At 44.2% G+C, this 27,377-nt stretch overlaps 1 protein-coding gene across 3 annotated transcripts; it reads left to right on the forward strand.

Annotated features, from left to right (window-relative positions):
* Positions 1–1,689: 1,689 nt before the first annotated feature.
* Positions 1,690–25,336, forward strand: LOC119955228 (leucine-rich single-pass membrane protein 1-like). 3 transcript variants are annotated; one of them, XM_038781251.1, is made up of 6 exons: positions 1,690–1,706; positions 2,019–2,048; positions 5,650–5,786; positions 8,095–8,184; positions 19,306–19,443; positions 24,441–25,336. In XM_038781251.1, exons 3-6 carry the CDS (start codon positions 5,654–5,656, stop codon positions 24,605–24,607), a joined length of 528 nt encoding a protein of 175 aa, XP_038637179.1. In that variant the 5' UTR covers positions 1,690–1,706; positions 2,019–2,048; positions 5,650–5,653; the 3' UTR covers positions 24,608–25,336. The 3 variants fall into 3 exon arrangements, with proteins under 3 accessions (XP_038637179.1, XP_038637177.1, XP_038637178.1); XM_038781250.1 differs by lacking the exon at positions 1,690–1,706 and adding an exon at positions 1,861–1,887; XM_038781249.1 differs by lacking the exon at positions 1,690–1,706 and having other exon boundaries at positions 1,755–2,048.
* Positions 25,337–27,377: the final 2,041 nt, after the last annotated feature.

The following is a 27,377-nucleotide window of genomic DNA, read 5'->3' on the forward strand; positions in this document are numbered from 1 at the left end:
GTCCTTCAACGACACCTGCCAACAGTCCTTTCACCAATTTCCTCTTTCAATAATTTCCTCCCCTCCATCACATCCTTCAGCATCCAACCAAAAGGTCACATTGCAACCCCTCTCTTCCCCATTCCAAACACATTCACCCTCTTCGCACCAGTACTAAAAACAATCTCAAGTCACACCCTAACACTTGCACAAGCACCACCTTCTCTAAGTGCTTCCGCCCAACTTCTCATTTCACACAGGTGCATCAACCCTCCCGCCTCGTGAAGCCTGTCAGTGAAATGGTGACAAGTGGAGCAGGAATGAATCAGTGGTCTTGTGCACTTGTTCCTGCTGTGCTCAGACTGTGAAATGTGGGGTTACAGTGTGCTCGGCTGTCTTGATTTAGACACAGGTCTCTGCTATTTTCACTCGCATCTCATACAAACTCCGTAACTTGTTTACAGGGTTTAATCATCAAGAAACAAAAAGCAAAATGTTGCACCTAGAAGTTTCTTAACTATCTTTTACTGCTTGTTCAGTGTGGCTCCCAGTTAACTGTTACGGGGGGACATTTTTTAAGCACCTGGATATCATGTTTTTTCTTTAACATGAGTAGACCAAATTCAGTAGCTAAAGGTAGCACAGTGGGTCGCACTGCTGCTTCTCAGCACCAGGGTCCCAGGTTCAATTCCCGGCTTGGGTCACTGTGTGGAGTCTGCCCGCTCTCTCCATGTCTGCGTGGGTTTCCTCTCGGCGCTCCGGTTTCCTCCCACAAGTTCCGAAAGACGTGCTGTTAGGTAACATGGACATTATGAATTCTCCCCTTGTGGCGACTAGGGGCTTTTCACAGTTACGTCATTGCAGTGTTTATGTAAGCCTACTTGCAACGATAAAGATAGCTCTCTCATTTTTTTACAAGTGCTTTTCAGCTTACATTAACACTGCAATGAAGTTACTGTGAAAAGCCTCTAGTCAACACACTCCGGTGCCTGTTTGGGTACACAGAGGGAGAATTCAGAGTCTCTCAATTACCTAGTAGCACGTCGTTCAGGACTTGTGGGAGGAAACCCACGCAGACACGGGGAGAACGTGCAGACTCCGCACAGACAGTGACCCAAGCTGGGAATTGAACCTGGGACCCTGGCGCTGTATAACCATAGTGCTAACCACTATGGTACCATACTGCCCCGGTTTCATCTATGGGTCACGATTGTTGATCTCTGTGACTGCTTTGATTGACTCCTCTTTTTTTCTTTTAAAAATTTAGAGTACCCAATTCATTTTTCCTAATTAAGGGGCAATTTAGTGTGGTCAATTCACCTACCCAGCACATCTTTTTGGGTTGTGGGGGCAAAACCCGCGCAAACACGGGGAGAATGTGCAAACTCCACACGGACAGTGTCCCACAGCCGGGATCGAACTTGGGACCTTGGAAGCCATGAGGCAGCAGCACTAACCACTGTGCCACCGTGCTGCCCTTGATTGGCTCCTCTTAAACACATTTTTAATCATTAGCTTGACAGCACAACTGCATCAGAACCAGGGGAGATTTTTGTTATTGCAGGTTAAAGGTCCATTTGTGGATTCTTTTGGAAACTGCAAACAAGATTAAAAGATCAATATTGCCTTCTGGTAAAAATACAGGTCACAGAGTCCCTGGAGATGTGACTATACATCTACGCAAAGATGCCGGGGGGCTGTTATCATGTTATGAATTTCAATTTTATGTAAAGTTGAACTCAAAAATCTTTTTATGATAAATTATACAGAGCCACGGTACTGCAAAAATGATTCTCAGTGAATATTCCCAGGTCGATTTGATATTTTAAAAGTTGGAAACCCGAGTACATAATGTGGTCAGATCTATATTTAGATTGCTGAGAGTAACTCGCCTGAATTGCGCAGCAGGTCTGCTACAGTTCTCTTTCAGTAAAGGGAATTTCAAATTGTATGCTGTTTAAAAAATGAAAACGTTTCCTCAATTTTTGTAAATTCTCCTGTGTAATGCTAATAACCCATTGGTTTGATTTGTCATTCAGAGAATCTCAATAGGTTCACAATAGAGCCTGGTAAGTATATTTTATTTTTGATGACAGTGGCGCGGGTAGTGACTGCTATAATTAAGGCCCTGAGTTTTAACCACCCTTCACGTAACAAATGGAAACTAACCAGCCACCGGGACTCTGGTTCATTAATTTTTAATTTAATATCAGATTACTCTAAAAGTTAATCAGTGAAACAAAAGTTTAAAACAAGCAAAAGTCCTGAAGCATACAAGTTAGAACAGAGGTTCTGGAAATTGTTATCTAAGTTTGATTTTAACTGTACATAACTGTATATTTTAACTGTATGTATTTTTGCTCAATTTACCAAACTCATGATTCTCCAAAGCCGCCATATGGATTTATTTAAATATTCGATCAGGTGACACTTTCAGCTTTATATCGTTACAGAGTTTGTTTTGTTTTTGGTTAATTTAAACTCTCACTGCTGTGGGGTTTCCATTCAGTTCACAAATGATCTAGGCCCATAATAGAAGTGCACTCATTAAATGGGAGGGGGTTAAACTTAGCTGTCAACAAATCTCTAATGTTCAGCAGGACATAAATGGTGACACCTTGGTGGCCCAGCTGGAACTGCTGGAGCAGCATTCATTTCCACAAGTCACGTAAAGTGTGTATAATTTAATAAACTATTTTGTACAACTGGTTAATCATGTGTGGCATTACAAATGTGCGGCTGGAATTAATGCCCTCCCAGCAGTGGGTTAGTGGGGTGGTGCAATAAAATGCCCTGGCATAGTGCTTGCGTCTACCTACCTATCTGCCCCTGCCCCACCGCAATTTTACCAGCAGCTGGGACTATCCCTGGATGAATTAGGGCCATTAAGTGATCAATGGTTACCTAAGGATCTCATCCTGCCGCCGCTGGTAAGCTACCACTGCGCAGGCTGGTGACAGACAAACTGGTTTCCACTTAACAGGCCCCTTGGACCCATTGGAGGACCCACATAAATGCCTTCCCTCATGGTCGAGCCCCCTTCTTCCTCAGCTTCTCCACCACCCTTGCCCCTCCTTCCCTTATCGGCACTTGCCAGCAAACCCCCCCCCGACCTACCTACGGTCCTGGCTCCCAAACAGCAATGCCTTCCCTCGGGCCTCACTGCAATGCCAGCAGAGGTTCCCAGTGGTGCTGATGGTACCGGAGAGCTGTTGGCCTTTGATTCACCCAGGCAGAAGTCCCTGTTGCTGAGGGTGCGGAAGTTTCATTTCAAAACAATTAAAAGCCAGTCGGTCATTAAATGGCTGCAGGGTGTGCCAGCCAACCAGAGCTGGAGCAGGACTACTACCCCCCTAGTATAAAATCCACCTGTGTTGAGTCCTAGTACAGACTTTAGGTTGAGCAGGGTTCTAGGCTGGAAGGATAGTGAGGTTATTCAGGGGAAAGGGAATAGGGCAAAATATATAACATCGTCAGCCATTGCTGAATTAGACGGTTTTGAGCAGCTAAGGCCGGCTTCTTTCTGCCCTCTTCAAAAAAAGTAAGCTTGGTTTACATTTTTTAAATTATTATAAAATTAGTAACCTTCAGTGCTGTCATGTTTTCATAAATTACTACCCTTAAAGGAAGAGATTAAATTCACAAACCAGAGGGTGGCATGCGGCACAGTGGTTAGCACTGGGACTGCGGCGCTGAGGACCCGCGTTCGAATCCCGGCCCTGGGTCGCTGTCTATGTGGAGTTTGCACATTCCCCCCCCCCCCCCGCCTGCATGGGGTTTTACCCCCACAACCCAAAGATGTGCAGGTTAGGTGGATTGGCCGCACTAAATTGCCTCTTAGTTGGAGAAAAAATTGGCTACTCTAAATTTATTTTAAAAAATTCACAAACCACTTCAGAAAGTGAAGATCCTTACAATTTACTTAATATTAAGTTTGTATCCCTATTTCTGTTTATCAAAAATACAATGATCTAAGCTAGTGAACTTTACTGATATAATCAGAGGACTTAGTAGCATAGCAGTAATATTACTGACTAGTCCAATACCAAATCTGGGCTAAGGTCCAGAGACATGAGTTCAAATCCTACCCACAACAGCTGTGAATTTAAAATTCAATTCATTAATAAATCTGGAATACAAAAGCAGACCAATCTCTAGTAATTGTCTTATAACTCCAATTGGCTCTTCGGGGGAGGATGTCTGGTCTGGCTTACACATGGCTCCAGACCCAAGCAGCATGGGCCAACCTTAATTGCCCTCCAAAATGGCTTGGCAAGCCACACTGCTGCATCAGTTACACTACTACATTGAACTCCAGCAGTTCAAGAGGGCAGCGTAATTTCCTAATTTCCTAATTTCCCGAGGGCAATTAGGGATGGGCAATAAATGCCTGCAATGCTCCCATCCTAAGAATTAATTTTTAAAAACTGACAATGAAAATGAACTGATTTAAGCATCAGAAGGAAGTAAGAATTAATTGGTGCCACCTTGTGCCATGACTGTAGAAAGGTACGTTGTAGATACCGATTGGAGGGAGTCTGCACATGGCAGAATGAGAGTAAAGGCATTAAATGAATCATTTCGAAAACTCCTTATCAAGTAACTTTAGCTCAAATCTATTTTCAGATATTGGCTAAGAGTAGGTTTCGAATGAAAATTTGATTCGGCATCAGAACCTGATCACCTCTAAGAATCATCTGTACGAAAATGGATTAATGGTTATAAGAATTATAGGGCTGATTCCCTGTCAAGGCGATCTCAGCAAAGATTCCCTGACAGGGTGATGCGGCATGGTGGCACAGTGATTGGCATTGCTGCCTCACAGAGCCAGGGACCCGTGTCCGATTCCGACCTTGGGTGACTGTGTGGAGTTTGCCCGTTCTCCCCGTGTCTGCGTGGGTTTCCTCCGGCTGCTCCGGTTTCCTCCCACAGACCAAAGATGTGGATAGGTGGATTGGCCACGCTAATTGTCCCTTAGTGTCCAAACGATTAGGTGGGATTACGGGCATGGATTGGGGCGTGAACCTAGGTAGATCTCTCAGAGGGTTGGTGTAGACTGGATGGGCCGAATAGCCTCCTTCTGCACTGTAGGGATTCTATGATTCTATGGTTTTGTCAGAAACATGTGTAGAATCCAGGTGTTGCAGCTTTCGATAAGATAGGAATAGGGTGATGGTGGTGGGGTAGCTTGGAGTAAGAGAAAAGATTTTGAAATAACATTTACAAGTTCTGCAAAAACAGTATTAAGAAGCATCTTTGTTTTTGCCTTTCTAAATATATTCGTAATCCTCCTGTATAGGTGTAAAGCAGTTACACTAAAATGTTCATCTATGTGCAAATCCTAGAATGTTAGTATAAATAATGATGTGGAGATGCCGGCGTTGGACTGGGGTGAGCACAGTAAGAAGTCTTACAACACCAGGTTAAAGTCCAACATGTTTGTTTCAAACACTAGCTTTCGGAGCACTGCTCCTCACCTGAGGAAGGAGCAGTGCTCTGAAAGCCTGTGTTTGAAACAAACATGTTGGACTTTAACCTGGTGTTGTAAGACTTCTTACAGTAGCAATAACGTAATATACATACAAATAGTTAAAAATCGTGAATTTGAATCCTGTGCATCAAACCACTACAGTTTTATAAATTAGATGGCGACATAACTTTCTTTTTCAGTCAGATGAAAATGCAGAACGGTTTCAAGGATTTAACCATTTTTGACTTGGAGGGTGAAAGCAAACTCTATGTGGTCGACTCGATAAACAATCTGCACAGAGCCAATACTTGTGAAGACCCCCGTGACCCATCTTCAAGTAGGTATTACTGCAAAATAACATTTGAGCAACTTTTTCACCTGCCTGACGCAAGATCAGCAGGCAACTCTCGCGCCTCTCTTGATTCAGAAGGTTGATGTTAAGTGAGAACAGGGTCAGAATGATTTGCAGGGTTCAACATTGTCAACATTCACTGTTTGGGTTCACATGAAGGATGATCACACAGGCAAGGAATTGAGGATTACTGACGCTTGTGCAATTATGTAACAATAAGAGTTGCTAACTTCAGGACAAGAGGCAAAAAAAGTAGAGAAATAAAACACAGGTGATCTTGCTAAATAAATAAGCATTTTTGATTTTTGAATTAATAAAATGGTTGTGCCTCCCTCGACTGATTAAGGAACTGCAACTATTTTGTTTGGTACATGGTACCCTCCTGTACATCTAGTTGGGGCAAGCGTATTGTCAAGCTTTATAATCCATCTCTCACGCTTTCCTCAAACCTGATGTTATATTTCACAAAGCCTCCACCACTTCCTGCAGCATCATAGAACCATAGAATCCCAACAGTGCAGAAGGAGGCTATTTGGCCCATCGAGTCTGCACACCAACCCTCCGAAAGTGGACCCTACCTAGGCCCACTCCCCATCCTAGCCCTGTAACCCCATGACACCATCTTACCCTTTGATACCAAGGGACAATTTAGCGTGGCCAATCCACCTAATGTGCACATCTTCGGACTGTGGGAGGAAACCGCAGCAGCAGGAGGAAACCCACGCACACACGGGGAGATCGTGCAGACTCCACACAGACGGTCACCCAAGGTCAAAATTGAACCAGGGTCCCTGGTGCTGTGAGTCAGCAGTGCTAACCACTATGCCACCGCACTGCCCCATCATAGCAATGTGCAAACTGAAACTGGTGCTACAACTTCCCCTGAAATACTCGATATCTGCGGTGCTCCTGAAACCAGTTCCCTAAGGAAGCTGTGACTTGCTTACAAAGACTTCAACTTTCCTCCAAAGATACTTTCATCGGTACCATTATCCGCTCGGGACTGTCCAGAGGTGTCATATAGTACCATTATCTGACAAATAAACAGAACCAAATCAAACATCTCAGCCAGTAACCTCTAAACTTTTCTACACACCTTCCTTTGGACCCATCAATTACCATGTAACACATACCCCTTTTACAATTGTCTCTGTATCATGTATATTTAAAGCAATGCTGAAAAGCAACTGACAATGTTTGACACATTGATATACCCAGCAAGCATGCAACATAAAATATTTGAAATCCTCCTAAATGTTTTGACTTCAAAATTCACAAAAGGAAATGTCATTAGAACATACAGTGCAGAAGGAGGCCATTCGGCCCATCGAGTTTGCATGACCCATTTAAGCCCTCACTTCCACCCTATCCCCGCAACCCAATAAATCCCCCCAACCTTTTTTTTTGGACACTAAGGGCTATTTATCATGGCCAATCCACCTAACCTAGACCATAAGACCATAAGACATAGGAGTGGAAGTAAGGCCATTCGGCCCATCGAGTCCACTCCACCATTCAATCATGGTTGATTTCAACTCCATTTACCCGCTCTCTCCCCATAGCCCTTAATTCCTCGAGAAATCAAGAATTTATCAATTTCTGTCTTAAAGACACTCAATGTCCCGGCCTCCACCGCCCTCTGTGGCAATGAATTCCACAGACCTACCACTCTCTGGCTGAAGAAATTTCTCCTCATCTCTGTTCTAAAGTGACTCCCTTTTATTCTAAGGCTGTGCCCCCGCGTCCTAGTCTCCCCTGCTAATGTAAACAACTTCCCTACGTCCATCCTATCCAAGCCATTCATTATCTTGTACGTTTCTATTAGATCTCCCCTCAACCTCCTAAACTCCAATGAATATAATCCCACGATCCTCAGACGTTCATCGTATGTTAGGCCTACCATTCCTGGGATCATCCGTGTCTTGCACGTCTTTGGACTGTGGGAGGAAACCGGAGCACCCGGAGGAAACCCACGCAGACATGGGGAGAACGTGCAGACTCCGCACAGACAGTGACCCAGCAGGGAATCGAACCTGGGTCCCTGGCGCTGTGAAGCCACAGTGCTAATCACTTGTGCTACCGTGCTGCCGATCTCCTATCTCTATTCACACTCGGCTGGCCAGAGATCCTGTACAGCACATGAGGGGACAACAAAAAAAATGAATTGATTCACATTTTCCATTTAGTGTGTCTTCACGCAATGGCTCGCTGGAAATTATTGAAGTGGCAGAGCGGCACAGTAATTTAAACATGTTGATTTATGTCACGTTATTGTTCTATAAATCTCTCCTAGATCCAGCAGAATGTGGCAGCATTGTTGAAGAAACTGAAGCGCCCACAAAGGGGTTGTTGAAAGATAATGGGAAGAAGGAACCTGAAGCTGGTACGAGGCACAGCAATTCAGAATAGATTCAGTTAGAGTATAAATTTAAAAAAAGAGCTGCAACCTCTGTCTATCGGTTACGTGTCTGTCATTGAAATAATTCCCTAAACAAATAATCAAATCCACAGCTCTGACATGAACCACGGAATTTAGAATATACAGTGCAGAAGGAGGCCATTCGGCCCATTGAGTCTACACCGGCCCTCAAAAGAGCACCCAACTTAAGCCTACACCTCCCCCTTCTCCCTGTAACCCAGTAACCCCCCTGACATTTGGACACTAAGGGTCAATTTATCATGGCCAATCCACCTAACCTGCACATCCTTTGGACAGTGGGAGGAAACCGGAGCACCCGGGGTAAACCCACGCAGACACGCGGAGAAAGTGCAGACTCCGCACAGACACCCGAGGCCGGAATTGAACCCTGGGTCCCTGGAGCTGTGAGGCAGCGGTGCTAACCACTGTGCCACTGTGTCGCCCCCAAGTACATGTCAGTATGGTTTCCCCTCAGCGGCGTATCATTGATGGTGTAACGCCGCAAGCAAAATTATCTTAATGGTGTCCTGCAAGAAGCTAAAACCACCCAGAGTTGGAGTCAGCACGTTCACCCTATTGCACAGATATTTCAAAATCTGTCATTTTAAAATTACTCTTGCGGGTTGTATTCTTGGATCACAGGTGATGTATGGAACCTGTTGTGCCCATTCGTTATGGGAGTCAAGGATATTTTCTGAATGTTTTACAGGCAGTACTTATCCTGTATGTTTACATGCATCTACAGCTGGACAAGGGGAAAGATTACAGAGATGGAATAGTGCATTTCTATTATGTGTTAGGCCCTCAGGCACTCCTCAGACAAGTCTTGGGCAGGCTGGAGTAATGCAGACCTGTTTTTACAGCCCCCAACAGCATGCCTAATCCTGAGACTCAGAGCAACATTCTCTGGCGATAATAGCAAAACATCTATTTATCAAACTGCTGTATCTCTTAAATATTTCTGCGGGGACATGTGACCCATTTAAATCTCGCTGAAATAATAACCAAAGACTAACAAAATACCAAGCACACATAAGATATGAATTTCAGGTAAAGTCAAGGATGTATTTATAGCACATATATAGAACATAGAACATAGAACAGTACAGCACAGAACAGGCCCTTCGGCCCTCAATGTTGTGCCGAGCAATGATCACCCTACTCAAACCCACGTATCCACCCTATACCGTAACCCAACCCCCCCCTTAACCTTACTTTTAAGGACACTACGGGCAATTTAGCCTGGCCAATCCACCTAACCCGCACATCTTTGGACTGTGGGAGGAAACCGGAGCACCCGGAGGAAACCCATGCACACACGGGGAGGACGTGTATATAAAATAGATGATAATTTATTGCGAAAGTACCATCGTTAAACTATTTTATCATCCACAGTGTCGTCACTAAGATTTCAGCTCTTTGGTGATAAATGTAATCTGTAGGGGTGATTTTACAGAAGGGGGAGAAGTTGCCCGTTTAAGAACTTGCGGAATTCAGATAAACATTGTCACAATTTTCCAACCATCGTATGGTTGCAAAATTACAGGCGCTGATGTTAATCTTGTCCTCACACAGGCAGGATTCCCTGCTGGCAGGGTAAAATGAATCCCAATGTTTTAATCCCGATTGTAATGCCTGATTGTTTTATCTGCCTGCAGTTCTTTCTTCACAAAATTTGTCATGGAAAAGGAAAAAGATGGGGTGCAAACAAAGGTTTTGGATTGGGGGTGAGGGCTGATTTTATTAAAATAAGGCAAGATCTGGCCAAAGCAAACTGGGAACAGCTACCTCTGGGTAAATCTACAGCAGAACAGTTGGGGGAGTTTGAAATGGAAGTGGCAAGAGTACAGGTCCAATATGTTCCTTTCAGGGTGAAATGTAGCAGCAACAAGTCTAGAGAACCCTGGGTGTCAAGGGATGTTCAGGACTGGATACGAAGGAAAAGAGAGGCCTTTAACAGATAGAAAGGGAGAACAGTAAGAAGTCTGACAACACCAGGTTAAAGTCCAACAGGTTTGTTTCGAATCACTAGCTTTCGGAGCAGTGCTCCGAAAGCTAGTGATTCGAAACAAACCTGTTGGACTTTAACCTGGTGTTGTCAGACTTCTTACTGTGCTCACCCCAGTCCAACACCAGCATCTGCACATCAGAAAGGTAGAAAACCTACAGAGGTGGAGTGTAGACAGTGCAAGGGGGTGCTGAAAAAAGCAATAACGAGAGGAAAGAGGGGACATGATAAAGCATGTAAGGCGGGTAAGATTAGGGAAAATCCCAAGATATTCCATAAGTATGTGAAGGGGAAGTGGATAGCTCCATGGAATGAGTAAGACCAAGGGGGTAATCTGTGTTTCAAGCCGGAAGACATTGGGAGGGTGTTAAATGAATACTCAACATCCGTCTTCACGTGGCAGAAGGGGGGATGTGGGTGCAGAATTTAGACAGAGGGGCTGGGAGGTTTTTGAGCAGTTGGATTAGGGAGTGAGGAGGTCCTGGAGGCTTTGGCAGGCTTAAAAGTGGACAAATCCCCAGACCCAGATTAGCACAGGCTGCTGTAAGAGGCAAGCGAGGATATTCCAGGAGCTCTAACACAGATTCTTAATTCCTCTCTGGCCACGGAGGAGATACCAGAGGCCAGGACGACAGCTAATGTTATGCCAATTTTTAAGCAGGGTGTAGAGGTAAACCAGGGAAGTACAGATCAGTGAGTCTCACATCAGCGGTAGGGAAACTATTGGAGAAAAATTCTGACGGACAGAATCAATCTTCACTTGGAGAGGTAAGGTTTAATCAGGGACAGTCAGCATGGCTTTGTCAGTGGGAGGTCATGCCTAACAAATTTGATTATACTTTTTAAGGAGATTATGTTGGAGCTGTACAGCACTTTGGTTAGGCCACAGCTGGAGAACCGTGTTCAGTTGTGGTCACTGCACTATATTATGGGCCAGGGTTTAGAGAACCCCGAAGTATATCATGGAGTTCACCTGACCCACAACTTTAAATAGATTTTGGTTATGGGGAACACAAGGGCCCACTTTACAGGTGTGGTACAACAGAGAGGACCTGATAGAGGTGTATAAAATTATGAGAGACATGGGCAGGGTGGAGATAGAGCAACTGTCCCCCTTAGTTGAAGGCTCAACAACAAGGGGGCATAATTTGGCAGGAGGTTTGGAGGGGATTTGAGGAAAAGATCTTTCCCCCAGAGGGTGGTGGGAGTCTTAAATGCACCGGGAGGGTAGTTGAGGCAGGAAACCTCACAATCTATGAAAAGTGGATGAGCACTTGAAATGTCATAACATTCAAGGCTATGGGCCAAGTGCTGGAAAGTGAGATTAGAGTAGATTAGAGTCATTTTTATTTGTCAGTGCAGGCTTGTAGGGCCGAGGGGCCTCTTCTGTACAGTATGGTTCTATGATTCTATGAAAATGCTTCACCCATCTGCTTTCCTTCCCCTTATGAAATAGCTCCTCAAATGCAATCCTTCCTCTCCTGAAGCACTCAAACCCCCCTTCCACTGTCCTCCTTTTCAGCATTAGCTTCATTGGAGGTTGAAGGGATCACAAGTCGGGTTTTTAAAATGTGGCAGCACATGCAGGGTTTAGTTCCAAACAGGTTATTGTTTTGAATAGTATTACATCATATAAATGCAATAATGGCAAAACCCAAGCTGGAACAAGCTTATCCTCGCAGATTGCTATCTAAAATAGTTAATGCTGGGTGATTATCTATTTTAAGAAGTGGACAAATACTTGGTCAAGTAAAGACTGAAGGTTGAAAGGATATGTATGGACACAGATGATTAAATATTTAATGTGACATGAAAGGTTTCAGTTTTACGGAAACCATGGAAACGTCAACAGTTCTTAAGGAACGAAGCAAGAGTTGAATGATAACGGATTTTGCAGCATTAGCTTTCTACCCTGGAACTTTTCATTCAATTATGTTTAGGATTATGGAAATCATAGAACATTTACAACACACAAAGGCAGCTTTCAGCCCATTGAGCCCCTGCTTGTCAGAAAGACCCAGTTTAATACCACTTTCCTGCATTTGGTCCGGAGTCCCAGAAGCTAATGACTTTTGTAATGTCGACAACCAAGTACTTTTTAAATGTGGTTAGATGTTCTAATGCAGTGTTTCTGCCTCTACCACCCTTTCAGGCAGTGGGTTTGATCCCTCTCCCCCCTCCCCCCTCTGGCTGAAAGAATGTTTCTTCGTCTCCCCTCTAATCCTTCTGCCAATTACTACAAATCCATGCCCTCTGTTTTTTGACCCTTCTGCTCAGGTAACTAGGTTGTCACTGTTTACTCCATCTAGGCTCCTCATAATTTTATGCACCTCAATTAAGTCAATCATTAACCTCCTCTGTTCCAAGGGAAACAACCTTCCCCTGGTCAATCCTTCCAATCCTGGCAACATCCTCATAAATGTCCACTGCACTTTTTTCAGCGTAATCACGTTCTGTCCTGTAATGTGATGGCCAGAACTGTATACATTACTCCAGCTGCGGCCTAAATCTATCTCTTGGGTGGAGTTAGCATCTCGCATGACATCATGTTGTATGTGGCTTGAGCATAACCTCTCTGTTCTTAAATTCTACACCTCAACTATTAAAAGAAAACATGCCATATGTCTTCTTAGCTACCTTATCTTGTTACCTCTACTTTCAAGTTCCTCCATACTACTCAGCAAGCTCCCATTTATTATAGATTCCCTTGCCTTGTGGCACCTTCAAAAATACATTACCTTGCACTTCTCTGGCTTGAATTCCATTTCCTAATTTCAGCCAAATGATGAAATAATCTGCAGTCTGAAGCTTCCCTCCTCTCAATCGCATGACCAATCTTTGTACCATCTGCAAACCACTTTGTCATGCCCCCTACGATTGAGTGTAAATGGCTAATATAAACTACAAACGGCAAGGAGCTAAATACTGAACACTGCAGAATCTCATTGTCAACCAATGCTCTTTGCTTCATGTCAATCAGTCAATCTTGGATCTAATTTTCCCCGCCTCCTTGGAAATCAAGGGCTTTTACTTTTTTGACAAGCCTGCCTTGTGGGACCTTGTCAATACCCCTGCTGAAATCCATGTGGACCACATCACTGCACTGCCCTCATCAACATGCCACTTCCTCAAAACATTCAGTCAAGTTAGTCAGACATGACCTTTCCCTAACTAATTAGATATAGGAATTAGATATAGCTCTTGGGGCTAAAGGGATCAAGGGGTATGGGGGGAAGGCGAGATCAGGGTATTGAACTTGATCATCAGCCATGATCATATTGAATGGCAGAGCAGGCTAGAAGGGCCGAATGGCCTCCTCCTGCTTCTAGTTTCTTTGTTTCTATGTTAATCCATGTCGATTGTCTTTTATTTATAAAGGCATAGATTAATCAAGGTTTATACTGTCCTTCAGAATTGATTCCAATAATTTTCCCAAAATCAAAGTTTTTATTTTTTATTTTTTTATTTTTATAAATTGAGAGTACCTAATTCATTTTTCCCAATTAAGGGGCAATTTGAGCGTGTTCAATCCACCTACCTTGCACATCTTTGTGTTGTGGGGGCGAAATGCACACAAACACGGGGAGAATGTGCAAACTCCACACGGACAGTGACCCAGAGCCGGGATCGAACCTGGGATCTCGGCGCCGTGAGACTGCAGTGCCAAAATCAAAGTTAAGCGAGCTTTCCTCGAAATACTTGGATTATCTCTTCCTTTTTAAGCGATGGTACAGCATTGGCAGTCCTCCAATCCTCTGGCACCACTTCTGTCTTCAGCGAGGATTGAAATATGATGATCAGAGTCCCCATAATTTCCTCTCTTGCTTTCTTTTAATAGCCTGGGATATATTTCATCCGGGCATGACAATTTATCTACTTTCAAAGATGTCAAGCCCTCTACGGCTTCCTCTCTTACAATGTTTCACCCGTCCAATATTTCACACACTTCCTACCTAACCACAAGTTCATCATCAACCAATCTCACCCCCCCCCCCCCCCCCCCCCCCCCCCCCCCCCCCCCGCCCCAGTCCCTCTGTGAAGACAGCTGCAAAGTATTCATTTTGTTCTTTTGTTCTCCATTTTCACATTTTCTTCAGAATTTACGCCCCCACCAACAAACAGTAAACGGTAACGAATATAATGTCAACCCCCCTACCAACAACAACGATCCCATCCTCCCACCATCCCAAACAACAGCCCACCTGACAATATGAGCATCAAATAAAACTAAACCTCCCAAGGAGGAAAAAAGAAAAAGGAATCGCCCCTGGTTACCGTTGACACATATAGTCCACCCCGCCAACCCACCCCCCTAATATTCAATGCCATCCAATCCCTTAAAGAGTACCGTGAATGGCCCCCATGATTTGTAGACAACTCCCTCCCAGACCCCTCCCCTCCACTTCCTCTTGTAAACTCCTCCCCAACCTCGGTTCCTTCCCCCAACTATTCACCCCGGCTAGACTCACCGAAACCTGTTCTGCCAGGCTCCGGTGGCCACAGCCCCTCCCCCCACCTCACTCCCGTTCACTGGCCGGCTTAAACCGGCCAGCGTGGAGGCCCCCGCCCAGGTCTTCTTCCCCCTTACCCGGTCCCAGGAAATCCAAGAAATCCCCTTTAGCACACAAACCCAGCAGACACACCCAAGCCCCAAAGAATCATCATTGGAAATGTTGGTCCCAACTCTTCCCTTGTCCAAATATACAGCGTCGACTCATTTCGTACATACACCAACACGCAGTGAAAAAATAAAGTTACATGAGGCTACATCAGTACACGACCTGCTCTCAGTCCCATTTCTCAATTCAGCCACTGTCCTTCTGCCTTTGCAAACTCCTCTGCCGCTTCCGCCATCCCAAAATAAAAGTCCTTGCATTCGTAGGTCACCCTCAACTTAGCTGGATATACTATGCCGCACTGCACCTTGCTGATGTACAGTGCCTTCTTCACCCGGCTGAAGGCAGCCTGCCTCCTCACCAGCTCCACTGTAAAGTCCTGGTATATGCGTATACCAACTCCAGCCCACTGCCCCACCCGCTTCTGCTTTGCCCAGCGCAGGACCTCCTTCACGCTGTACCTACAGAAACACACAGTTACTACACTTGGCGGCTCACTTGGTTTAGGCCTCCACAACCGATGAGCCTGATCCAGTTCGTATCGAGAGGGATGGTCCCCCTCCCCCAATAACTGTCGGCCTCGGGCCTTCCACCCCTTCGGGCAGACCAACGATCCTCAGATTCTGCCGCCTGGATCTGTTTTCTAGTTCTTCCATTTTGGCTCGCAGACCCTTGTTGGTCTCTATCACCCTCCGCAGCTCCTACCCCATTGAGGTGAGTTGATCACGGTGCTGCGATAATGCCTCTTCCACTTCCTTCAGTGTCTCACCTTGCTCCCGCACCTCCGCCGCTGCGCTCGATACCGCCACCCTCACCGGGGAAATCGCCTCCTCCACCAGCACTTTCAATACCGCCCCCATTTCCTTCTTCATCGCTTCCATGCGCTTTGTGAACTGTTTTTCAAGTTCCACAGCCATCACCGTGGTCATTTCTTCTGCTGTGAGCGATGCGGCCTCCCCTGGTGCTCCAGCCTCCGCTTTCCTTACAGTTCCTGCGCTGACTTTTCCACTCACCGGCGGACTTCCGTTCACCCACTTTGTCATGGCCGTTTTTTCCCAAGCTTGGACATTATAAAACCCCGAAATTTCTATTCCCGAACGGGAGCCCTCCAATGTGCGGCTGCCTCCCGCCCGCCGTCACCGGAAGTCCAGATGCAAAATATTCATTAAGAACCTTGTCAGCATCCTCTGCCTCGACACATGATTACCTTTTCAGTCCTTAACAGGCTCTACACTTTCCTCAGTCACCCTCTTGCTTCTTGTGTACTTAGAACACATCTTTGGATTTCCGTGATTTTCCTTGCCCAGGATTTTTTTCATCCCCGTTTTATACCGGTTGGTTTAACACGGTGGGCTAAACAGCTGGCTTGTAATGCAGAACAAGGCCAGCAGCGCGGGTTCAATTCCCGTACCAGCCTCCCCGAACAGGCGCCGGAATGTGGCGACTAGGGGCTTTTCACAATAACTTCATTTGAAGCCTACTAGTGACAATAAGCTATTATTATTATTATTTTGCTTTCCTAGCTTTTCTTTTAATTTCACTCAACGCTTTCTGTATTCTTCTCGGCTTTCTTTAATATTAAGCTCTTGGTGTCTGATGTAACTTCTCCTTTATTGCCTTGTCTTTCTAATCCTCTATGCAAATTGCCTGGGGGACCCTGACTTGGCTGATCCCACCCTTTTTCTTTGCAGGAGCAACTTTACCCTAAGCCCGCACCCCCCTCCGCGCCACCCCCACTGAATGCCATCCATTGCTCTGACGCCAATTTATCTTCAACTAACCGTTTTCAGTACGACTTTGCTGTAACTCATTTCTCAGACAAGTAAAACTGGCCTTCCCCCAATTTAAAACTGTTATCTTCATCCTTTTGCTTAGCACTGTTGCTCCACAGCTGCCAGGGTCTCAGGTTCAATTACCGGCTTGGGTCACTGTCTGTGCTGTCTGTGCGGAGTCTGAACATTCTCCCCGTGTCTGCGTGGGTTTCCTCCGGGTGCTCCGGTTTCCTCCCACAAGTCCAAAAATGTACTTGTTAGGTGAATTGGACATTCTGAATTCTCCCTCTGTGTTCCCGAACAGGCGCCGGAATCTGGCGACTAGGGGCTTTTCACAGTAACTTCATTGCAGTGTTAATGTAAGCCTACTTGTGACAATAAAGATTATAAAGATTCTAAAAAATATATAGCTGACACAACTGTACCCCTTTGCAAATTTTACTGATTGCTCAAATCTTTGAGGGAAAATCCAAGGTGATCTGAATTGTATTTTTGTTTGCCAAAAAGGTAATGGGTAAAATGGGCTGCTTTCTCTGTTGTCTTATGGCCTTAAGGACTCCGAGCGCTGAAACAATAGTTTTAAATGTAATTTTAAAAACATCCTGGCAGAAAATGGGCCGTGGCGGATCTGTGAAGACAACGGAGACAAAAGCGAGGAAGTATATAAAACAGTGACTGATTCACTACTGCCACCTTATACACCCATAACCTCCACCATGGAGAAATCAGACTCCTTCGCATTTTACTTAATTACTAAAATTAAGTACTAATTTGGATGCCAATAAAATATGACGAGGATGATATAATTAGTAATTGGGTGACTTTTCTGGCTACATTCAACACTACAAGATTAACAACTTTTATGGTAAGCGGCTAGTCTGGTGGGACCACAGGTTTTCACAATAGCAGCCATTTACATAGATTGACAAAACACAGGTCGATCTCAGTTAGTCGACACATGTTAATTCCTGACATTGCATAGTTTATAAAGGGAGGGGTAACCAGCCAATTTCCCATGTTGGATGAGATAATAAAAGGTGAAAATAACTCCAGGCTACTGTCCTACTGGTTGAGCAGGACTAATAAATGTATATTTATAGGTTTGTGCCTTCCTCAGCAGACAACATAGAATCATACGGTGCAGAAGGAGGCCATTCGGCCCATCGAGTCCTAACCGGCCCTTGGAAAGAGCACCCGATTTGAGCCCACACCTCCACCCTATCTCCGTAACCCAGTAACCCCACCTAACCTCTTTGGACACTAAAGGGCAATTTATCATGGCCAATCCATCCAACCTGCACATCATTGGACTGTGGGAGGAAACCGGAGCACCCGGAGGAAACCCACGCACACACGGGGAGGACGTGCAGACTCCGCACAGACAGTGACCCAGCCGGGAATCGAACCTGGGACCCTGGAGCTGTGAAGCATTTATGCTAACCACCATGCTACCGCGCTGCCCCATTACAACATCATCTTTGTCCCACTCAAATCCCATGACCTAATTGTTATGTTACTCTTTGCTTTATATATCCAGAATGGTCTGATGGTGTGATTCTCAAGAAACCACCATGCTTCAACTTAAAGCAAAACAGATTTAATTAATAACCAATTGATTAATATTGAGTTTGCACACTCTTACAGAACTATAACTAGTGATCAAGTAGAACATAGAACATACAGTGCAGAAGGAGGCCATTCAGCCCATCGAGTCTGCACCGACCCACTTAAGCCCTCACTTCCACCCTATCCCCATAACCCAATAACCCCTCCGAACCTTTTTTTGGACACTAAGGGCAATTTTAGCATGGCCAGTCCACCTAACCTGCACGTCTTAGGACTGTGGGAGGAAACCCACGCAGACACGGGGAGAACGTGCAGACTCCACATAGACAGTGACCCAGCGGGGAATCGAACTTGGGACCCTGGTGCTGTGAAGCCACAGTGCTATCCACTTGAGCTACCGTGCTGCCCATTCAGAATAAAGTATTAACTATTTTAACACATGCTAACTATGCTATTGTCTATCTTTCTAACACTCTGCTGCCAAGTCACTCCTGGTTCGAAGAGACAGGAATCTAGTGTTGCCCTCTAGTGGTTGTGTTACACTAGGATGTAATCATTAACCCTTTATATGTCTCTCTATATACATATCACTACACTAATTACTTAAGTTTAAACACAATGGCGGGATTCTCCAGTCCATCAGCTGCGTTTTCCTTGGCAGCACACGCTCGCTGGTAGTAGGATTCTGCGTTCCCACCACCTGCCATTGGGATTTCCCATTGTGGCCACCCCATGCCACCGGGAAACCTGAGTGCATGGGTGCGCTGCCGACGAAACGGCGAATCCCGCTGGCGGAGAATCTAGCCCAATAGCTCTAATTATCTGCTCCCCAGAAAACATAACAAAAACCCATTAGGCCTCTCCTTGTAATTATGATTTGAAATAATGCTGATCTCACTTTTATGACATCTGAGTTGCCCTTTTTTGCAGCCACAAAGTCTGGCTTTCAAAACGGGATTTAAAAAAAAGGTATTATTGCAGCAGATACATACACCCCCTAACCCAGTGTTTTAACAGCATTAGTGTACCAGATACGTATAATACAGTATGTATACAAATTTCTTACATGCATCATGTAAGTTAATATTTTAGTTTCAATAAAATGTGATTTTATTTTTTTCAGGCCCAGCAGCAATTAAATCGACAGAAGTTGATCCTCCACCTTGCTCTTGGCATTTGAAGAAAATATTCTTACTCGCTGCAGTAATAGTACTTCTGCTGGTCAGCTTTGTACTTGCTGCGTTTGCGATCTTTTTTATTGGTGAGTGGTACAATTTTTGGGTTAATCGTAGGTGTCTTCTCAAGTGTCACTTGCTCCCTTAAGCTCCTTCTGGCTCCCTCATAAGTACTTCCGAGCAAGAGCACCGGTTGATACTAAGATGAAGCATTCACGTACAAACATTGTCCGGTTGAGTTCTGAAGTGGCGTTAATGTCCAATTATTTTTGTGAGACCCTGGGTTCGGTACCTTAATTAGCTGAGCTACTTATTCTAAGGACCTTGGCAGAATTCCAATTGTTGGGAATGTGCTGTCACTCCCTCTTCATTGATGTCAGCGTGCTCCTGCTCCATTTCTCCTTGGTAGCAAGCCTTAAACTTCGCAATCTCTATGGCGACAGAGCTTTAACTTGTCTTTGGCTGCCTCAGACCTGCTCTTGCCCAAGGCAAACTGAGCAGCTGGCTCAATGAGCAATTTGCCATCTCCCTGTTTACAATTTTGAGACGGAATCGATTTATGAAAATTATATTCTAATGGAAACTGCTTCTGTAAATCTACCCGACTGACGTTGAGACAGCTTTCTGACCTGATTGGCTGTCAACTTGAGTGAATTTCCTTGGAAAAAAAGTTGATCTTAAATTGAATAAACATGTGTCGGGATTAAATATTAATTATTAAATATTGTTTTCTGCCAGTTTTGATGTTTACATTAGAATCATGCCTCTCACTCCAATACTATGCCTCTTGCTTACCAACTGTTTTTACAGCTGCTTCTTGCATACCAAACTTTTAAAATCTGGGTTCTGGCCCAGCTCACATGGAATCGATGGGCGGGTTTCTCCTGTCGCTTGTCAATGGATTTTCCCATTGAAACCACCCCACGCCGCTGGTTGAGGGACATAGCATAAGGCAGCGGGGGCCTGCAGGAAGCCACCCCACGTCCCTTGCTGTCAATCCTCCAGCCCTAGGCCAGTGACCCCCCTCCCTTGGACTTCTATCCCGATCAACTTAACTAACGCCGAAGGATTCGTTGCTGATCCTCTGTGTAGGTTCCAATGCAATACTGACAGTATCCACTTCCCTCCTGCTGCTGGTGCTACAGAGTGGCCTGCCTCTCATTGACCTGCAGGTCTTATTGATGTCCCACAGTAGGCAAGGTTCCTGTGCCAATTAGGAACTTTATTCCGTCGGGGCTCCTTGAGATCGGGCTGGCAAAGGTGCCACCAGATTTTGTTGCGGATGTCAAGCACCCAGCTGGTCACCTTAATTTCCGCCCTACTGCTATCCTCTGACAGAGAAATCTGCAAAGCATACAGATTTCATTTGAAACATTTGCAGCCTAACCAGCAAAATGTATAGCAGTCAGCAAATACCAAACCTGATAATAAATGTAAGTTTACATTCCAACACACAGAAAGCACCCAAAGATACAACATAGTCATATCTATGTTGCACATTGATGACTGACAACTAACCATCCAATCAAATGCATTTGAGACTCATCCAAGCCAATCAGCACATCACAAGGGTAGGAACAGATGGATTCAGATTGATAATATTTTCCTTAAAGATAAAGCAGCCATTTTCCATTCCGGAATCACTCTCTAACTACTCGCTAACCTTATTTCGTATTTTCATATTTCTATTCTAACTCTTAAGTCCGCGCAAGCTGCTTGCTTTCGGCAAGAAACCATCACTGTATTTTTAAAGTTCAATTTGTTCGTATGCTACAAAGTTCAATTATATCTCTTAAAGTCTTCTGCTGGCAGGGGCTTTACTGAGAATATTTGATTTGTAACCACAGGAAGATTTCAAACTCTCAATTATAATCAATTGACACAATAAAGATTTATTGGAGCTACATTCATAGATACATTTCCAAATTTCACGTCACAAGCATACAGCAGTGGCTGTCAACCTAAATCCTCGGGAACACCACTGTATATTGTTAGGAGGCCGGAACAGATCCCAATATTTGTTAGGATATTGGACGAGAACTCCAAACAACTTTTTACATTTGTAAATCTGTGAGGAAAGGATACTTCACCCCAGGAATGATGAATCTGACCAATATGTATCTTTTATGTTAAAACTTTAATTTAAACACAGAATTAACCACATTGACACCAAATAAATAGTTTCAGAATTATCAGTTAAACAATTCTTAAACACAAGGAAAAATATAAACTTGATATCTATAGGAGCTGGTTTAGCACAGTGGGCTAAATAGCTGGCTTGTAATACAAATCAAGGCCAGCAGCACGGGTTCAATTCCTGTATCTCCCTGCACAGGTGCTGGAATGTGGCGACTAGGGGCTTTTCACAGTAATTTCATTGAAGCCTACTTGTGAAAATAAGCTGTTATTATTATACCTGCTACTAACTCTAATTAAGCATCACAATACAGTATAAATGCCATTTATAAATAAAGTTAGCAAAACTAAAGTTTAATTCTTTGCTGTGCAGACCTTTGGAAAAAGTTCCTTTCAAGAGAAGGTTCAGGACATTTATGCTCAACCTAACAGCATTTTGTAAAACTGTTGTTCAATTTAAAATTCTTTTGTCTTGTCAGACTCAAATCCTATGGCAAACTGAAAAAGTAAACATAGATCTGGCTCCTCCCATCAATTACATCATCTGTATCCCACAAAGATGTCACATGACCTGCTTAGCTAGTACTCAATGCAACCCCTCATAAATTATCTTACCAGGGAATCTCCAGCAATCAAAGTAATGCTCCATTAGACCTTTATCTGTAATCAAGTAAATGGTTGGAATCAATCATCACCTCACCTTTTATGATTCCTTAATTACACCTTTAGCAGGTATTCTGCCTGTATGTATTTTATACCAATGTTCTTTAATAATATTATTGCAAAATTATGAAATATGATGCATAACAATTTCTACATTCATCATAATATCTCATTCCAATTTGAAAACACACCTTTCAACACAACTGTTTCCATATCCCTTAGCCTATTGTTTCCATTCTGCTACTGCCTCTTTTATTCCATGGGCTTCAATTTTCCCACTTTATCAATTGTCTTTTGTAAGTCCCTATTATACAACATCAACTGCGCTGCACTAATTCACCATCCATTTCCTCATCAAAAACACAATCAAGTTAATCACACACAATTTTTCCTGACAAATCAACATTTAAGTCTCCTTTATTACAAGTCATGCTTGTCCAAGTGGTTGTAAATTCTCTCTTCAATTCAAAACATCCTCATCACTGACATTTTCCAGGTTTATTCTTCTCATCTTTTTTGAACAAGGGTCTGACATTTGCAATCCGCCCGTCTTCTGGCACTATCCCTGTGTCGGTGGAGGAATGTAAGATTGTGCCCCGTACCTCTGCAATTTATACCCTTCCTTGACTGAGATGTGGTTGTGTGTTGATGGCATCTTTATCCTCAATGAAATTTCTCTGCCTGGCTATACCTCCTATCAATTGTGCCTCTCAAACTGCTATGGTGTTAGATTGCCTGATCTTTAAATTACAGCTTGGTCTGTTTCTCGACTTCTCCTTAACTTCTTGTCCTTCTCCTCATGTCTCTTCTGAAATCCTTGTTCTGTACCGCCCACCCAAGTATCACACCCAGTAGTTTTGTGAGGTATACTTCTCTGCTTTCCTCTCTCTGCCTCTGCAACGAGTGAGTTATTATTCCTGATGATTTCAGTCTCCATTTCAACTCCACATGCTCTCACCTCAGTTACTGCCCTCCTTTTCTCCCTAAATCTCTCCCTCCACATAAACGCTCCGACCTAAAGACATGATAATTCTCCTTGACTTCATTCTGGTCTCGCTCCTCCCATTGTAACTATTATTGGTAAGCCAATCTCTAATCATCTCCTTCATTCTCTACCCATATTCCGCTTCCTCCTCCCGGCTTCTCTTCTTTCTGTGTACATCCCTGGAAAACATTATTCCTCAAGTCACTCAGCACTGCACTTTCAAATTCTCAACTAACTTTTGGCCCTCAATTCATTTTGACGCCTTTGCAGCTATTGACTGGATGAATCACACATTTTCCAACAAATTTGATTCCCTTGTCTCTACTAAAACCATTACACCCTTTCATTCTAATCTTGCCCTCCTGTATACTCCCATCGACGTAGATTTCAACGAGTGGATGGAATTTTATGCCCCCTCCCACTGGCGGGATCATGCCTAAACTATTATTATTTAAAGGAATTATTCAGAGTTGGTGACCTGTGTTGGAGATTATCAAAACCAGGAGCTTCTGGCTCAGAGGTGAGGATGCTCTCTGCTGTCCCACAAGACACTTTTGTCAGCATTAAGTAGATAGTGCAGAATCTGCAATAGGGTTTAATCAGTAAAAGGTGCTGCATAGGTTGCCTGAATGCTTCAACATAATTTCACAATCCCTTAGGTGCTTGTGAACTGAAAGATAATGGGGTCTATATTTAACCTTGTTCCTCCTGTTTTATGTGCACAACAATGACCATTGGAAGAGTGCCTGGTTTGGACAGGAGGTGAATGCCACTGGTCTCTTGTTCAGGATGTTTTTGTTTTAAGTTAGCTCTGCTGACTGCTCTGAATTGAGTGGGCGCCTCATTTCCCCAATTTCGGAATGAGGCCCATGAACTCATTTCAGAGTTGGAGAACCTGAAATGAAAAAATGAAAATCGCTTATTGTCACGAGTAGGCTTCAATGAAGTTACTGTGAAAACCCCCTAGTCGCCACATTCCGGCACCTGTTCGGGGAGGCTGGTGCGGGAATCGAACCGTGCTGCTGGCCTGCTTGGTCTGCTTTAAAAGCCAGCGATTTAGCCCAGTGAGTTAAACCAGCCCCTGGTTACCTAAATGTATTCATCCTTTTGCGATGTGAACCCCCCAAAGTACAGACACATTAGTGTGTTATTCCAAAACAATAATCTCACTTTAAGTGAGAATTATAGGCAGCAATACATGTGGTTTGAGGAACTTACTGGATTTCATGTCATGTGTCTCAAAACGATGTGAAACTGATACATACCTATTTAATAACCAAAATATCCTTGCCCATCCAGTGAGAATGGAAAACCAGCTCGATTACATTTCAACCAGAGTAGCTTCAGAAGAGCAAAGTATCAAAGAAATCAAGATTCTTATGATGAACCATTTCAATTTCTCAAAAGAGTTAAACAGCAGTAACGTAGTTGGAATATCGCCCCTCTCTAGCACCCAAAGCCCATGAGCAGAAGAACATGATGGAAGGGCATCGTTGATGTATAAGTTGACAATTAATCTTTTAAAGATGCCAATGAAAAGCGAAACATCGCAAGTAAGGAGGAATGTCTGAGCCCAGCAACGTAGTCACTCTGGCATTCGTGACTTTTATTCGGAATATGGAGCCCGACAAGAAAACAGTCGTGAATAACAACACAGTGAATGCAACTACATTTATGATTCATCACATTCACTTACAAATGTTGCATCTAATGAACCAGAAATTGGCTAAATTGACTATTTAAGAAACTCTGATTTGAATTACAGGACACAAATCTGCAAAAGGCCACAACTCATGGCAGCCAACTCTGCTTTACAGCAATTCAAAACAATCATCCATTTTCCAATTGCTGAGACAGTGATGGCATGCACTTCACTGATATAAACCTGTACAGTCAGTGAACATTACTTAAGTTGAAGTATGTTTTGCCTTTCTTTTTCAACTTGGTAGCACTGCAGAAAATGTCTTCATTACTGTATTATGTTGCATTGCTCCACAGTGACATTTTTGTACTTATGATCAACCTGTCAATATGTGAGTAATCAAATTAATTGAATTTGGCATTGAAATACTCAAGAGAAAAACTCTTCAAACAATACACAATGGTTTAACTTGTTTCAAAAGCAGATATTTTTATGTTCCAGTTAAGAAATGGGAATGAACCGGATAATTAAATTTTATGCCCTGTAATGACAGTATCTTCAAGAATGTTAATTCTTTGCTCATCAACACAAAGTAATATATTCCGCTAAGCCTGACTCAAAGAATTTATTATCAACGGTTGAGCTGATTTGGGAGCAATCTTTAACTAATATGGGGTGGCACAGTAGCACAGTGGTTAGCACCGTTGCTTCACAGCTCCAGGGTCCCAGGTTCAATTCCGGCCTCGGGTGACTGTCTGTGCGGAGTCTGCACGCTCTACCCATGTCTGTGTGGGTTTCCTCCGGGTGCTGGGTATCCTCCCACAGTCCAAAGATGTGCAGGTCAGGTGGATTGGCCTTACTAAATTGCCCCTTAGTGTTCAAGAAGATCAGGTGGGGTTACTGGGTTGCGGGGTTAGGGTGGAGGTAGGGTGCTCTTTCCAAGGGCAGGTGCAGACTCGATGGGCCGAATGACCTCCTTCTGCACTGTAAATTCTATGATTCCCCCACCATCTCTGCTTAGTGTATGGGTAGCCTCGCCACAGGGCTTCAGCAGGTTGTTGCTTCATAATTCCCTGTTTGAATCTCTTCAGCATCAACCTTGGCCTGGCCAAAGTCCCAAATTACATTCCCTGTGATGCTGTCCATGAGGCCGAACCCTCCTTATCCTTCACAAGTATTCAGCGATGTTCAATACGGCAGGCCATGGTTCCAGTAGCTCCCCGACAATGTTCGGGTTATGGGACTGGCTTCACGTGGTTTGGGTGCTGCCTGTTTGGGCAGCACGGTAGCATGGTGGTTAGCATAAATGCTTCACAGCTCCAGGGTCCCAGGTTCGATTCCCGGCTGGGTCACTGTCTGTGTGGAGTCTGCACGTCCTCCCCCTGTGTGCGTGGGTTTCCTCCGGGTGCTCCGATTTCCTCCCACAGTCCAAAGATGTGCGGGTTAGGTGGATTGGCCATGCTAAATTGCCCGTAGTGTCCTAAAAAAAGTAAGGTTAATGGGGGGGGTTGTTGGGTTACGGGTATAGGGTGGATACGTGGGTTTGAGTAGGGAGATCATGGCTCGGCACAACATCGAGGGCCGAAGGGCCTGTTCTGTGCTGTACTGTTCTATGTTCTATGTTCTATAGCCAGTACATCACTATTACCTCTCTTCCCTTGAGCCCTCCAGCGATCTATTCAGAGCCCATTCCTCTTCTTTAAGTACATATTGTTCTGCCCCTCAGTGACATCAGATAAAAGCATGGAGGCTATTTCCACGTGTATTCTGATGATACCCAGCCCAACCTCCCAATCACTTCCTCTGCCTCTACAAGTCTCTCTTATATCTTTTTAAAACCTTACTAAAAATCTTTTTTTGGTCACTCTCCTAACTGTCCAACTGCAGCTCAACATACAATTCTTTATAACCTTACCTCTTCCACTAATTTCAAAATTGCTTCCTTTCCCTGTCTGTCGAGCACGTTGGATATTTGCTACATTGAAGGAGTGATTATACGTATGAGTTATGATTATATTTTGGCAAATTGTTTTTCCAGATAGTGAATTACTTTTTCTCTATGGATTTGGGAAATGTCCACAAGTAAGTTATTCTCAAAAGTTCATCAGAAGAGTTCAAAAGTTGAGGGTTCAAGCCCAGGTCTAGAGGATTGAGCACATAATTTAGGTGGCACTTTATAGAATTCCTACAGTGCAGAAGGAGGCCATTCGGCCCATCGAGTCGACACTGACCCTCTGAAAGAGCACCCTACCTAGGCCCACTCCCCCGCCCTATCCCTGTCACCCCACAACCCATTTAACCTGCACATCTTTGGACACAAAGGGGCAATTTATTATGGCCAATCCACTTAACCTGCTCACCTGGACTTGAGTAAGGTATCGAGGGCTTCCGCACTGCTGAATTAAACTAAGGCCCCAAATAACCCCTCAAGTGGAAATAAAAGATCCTCCAGCACTATTCCAGGGGAGCACGGTAGCATAGTGGTTAGCATCAATGCTTCACAGCTCCAGGGTCCCAGGTTCGATTCCCGGCTGGGTCACTGTCTGTGTGGAGTCTGCACGTCCTCCCCGTGTGTGCGTGGGTTTCCTCCGGGT

The sequence above is a fragment of the Scyliorhinus canicula genome, chromosome 20 (genome assembly GCF_902713615.1).
Source record: "Scyliorhinus canicula chromosome 20, sScyCan1.1, whole genome shotgun sequence".
Taxonomy (NCBI): domain Eukaryota; kingdom Metazoa; phylum Chordata; class Chondrichthyes; order Carcharhiniformes; family Scyliorhinidae; genus Scyliorhinus; species Scyliorhinus canicula.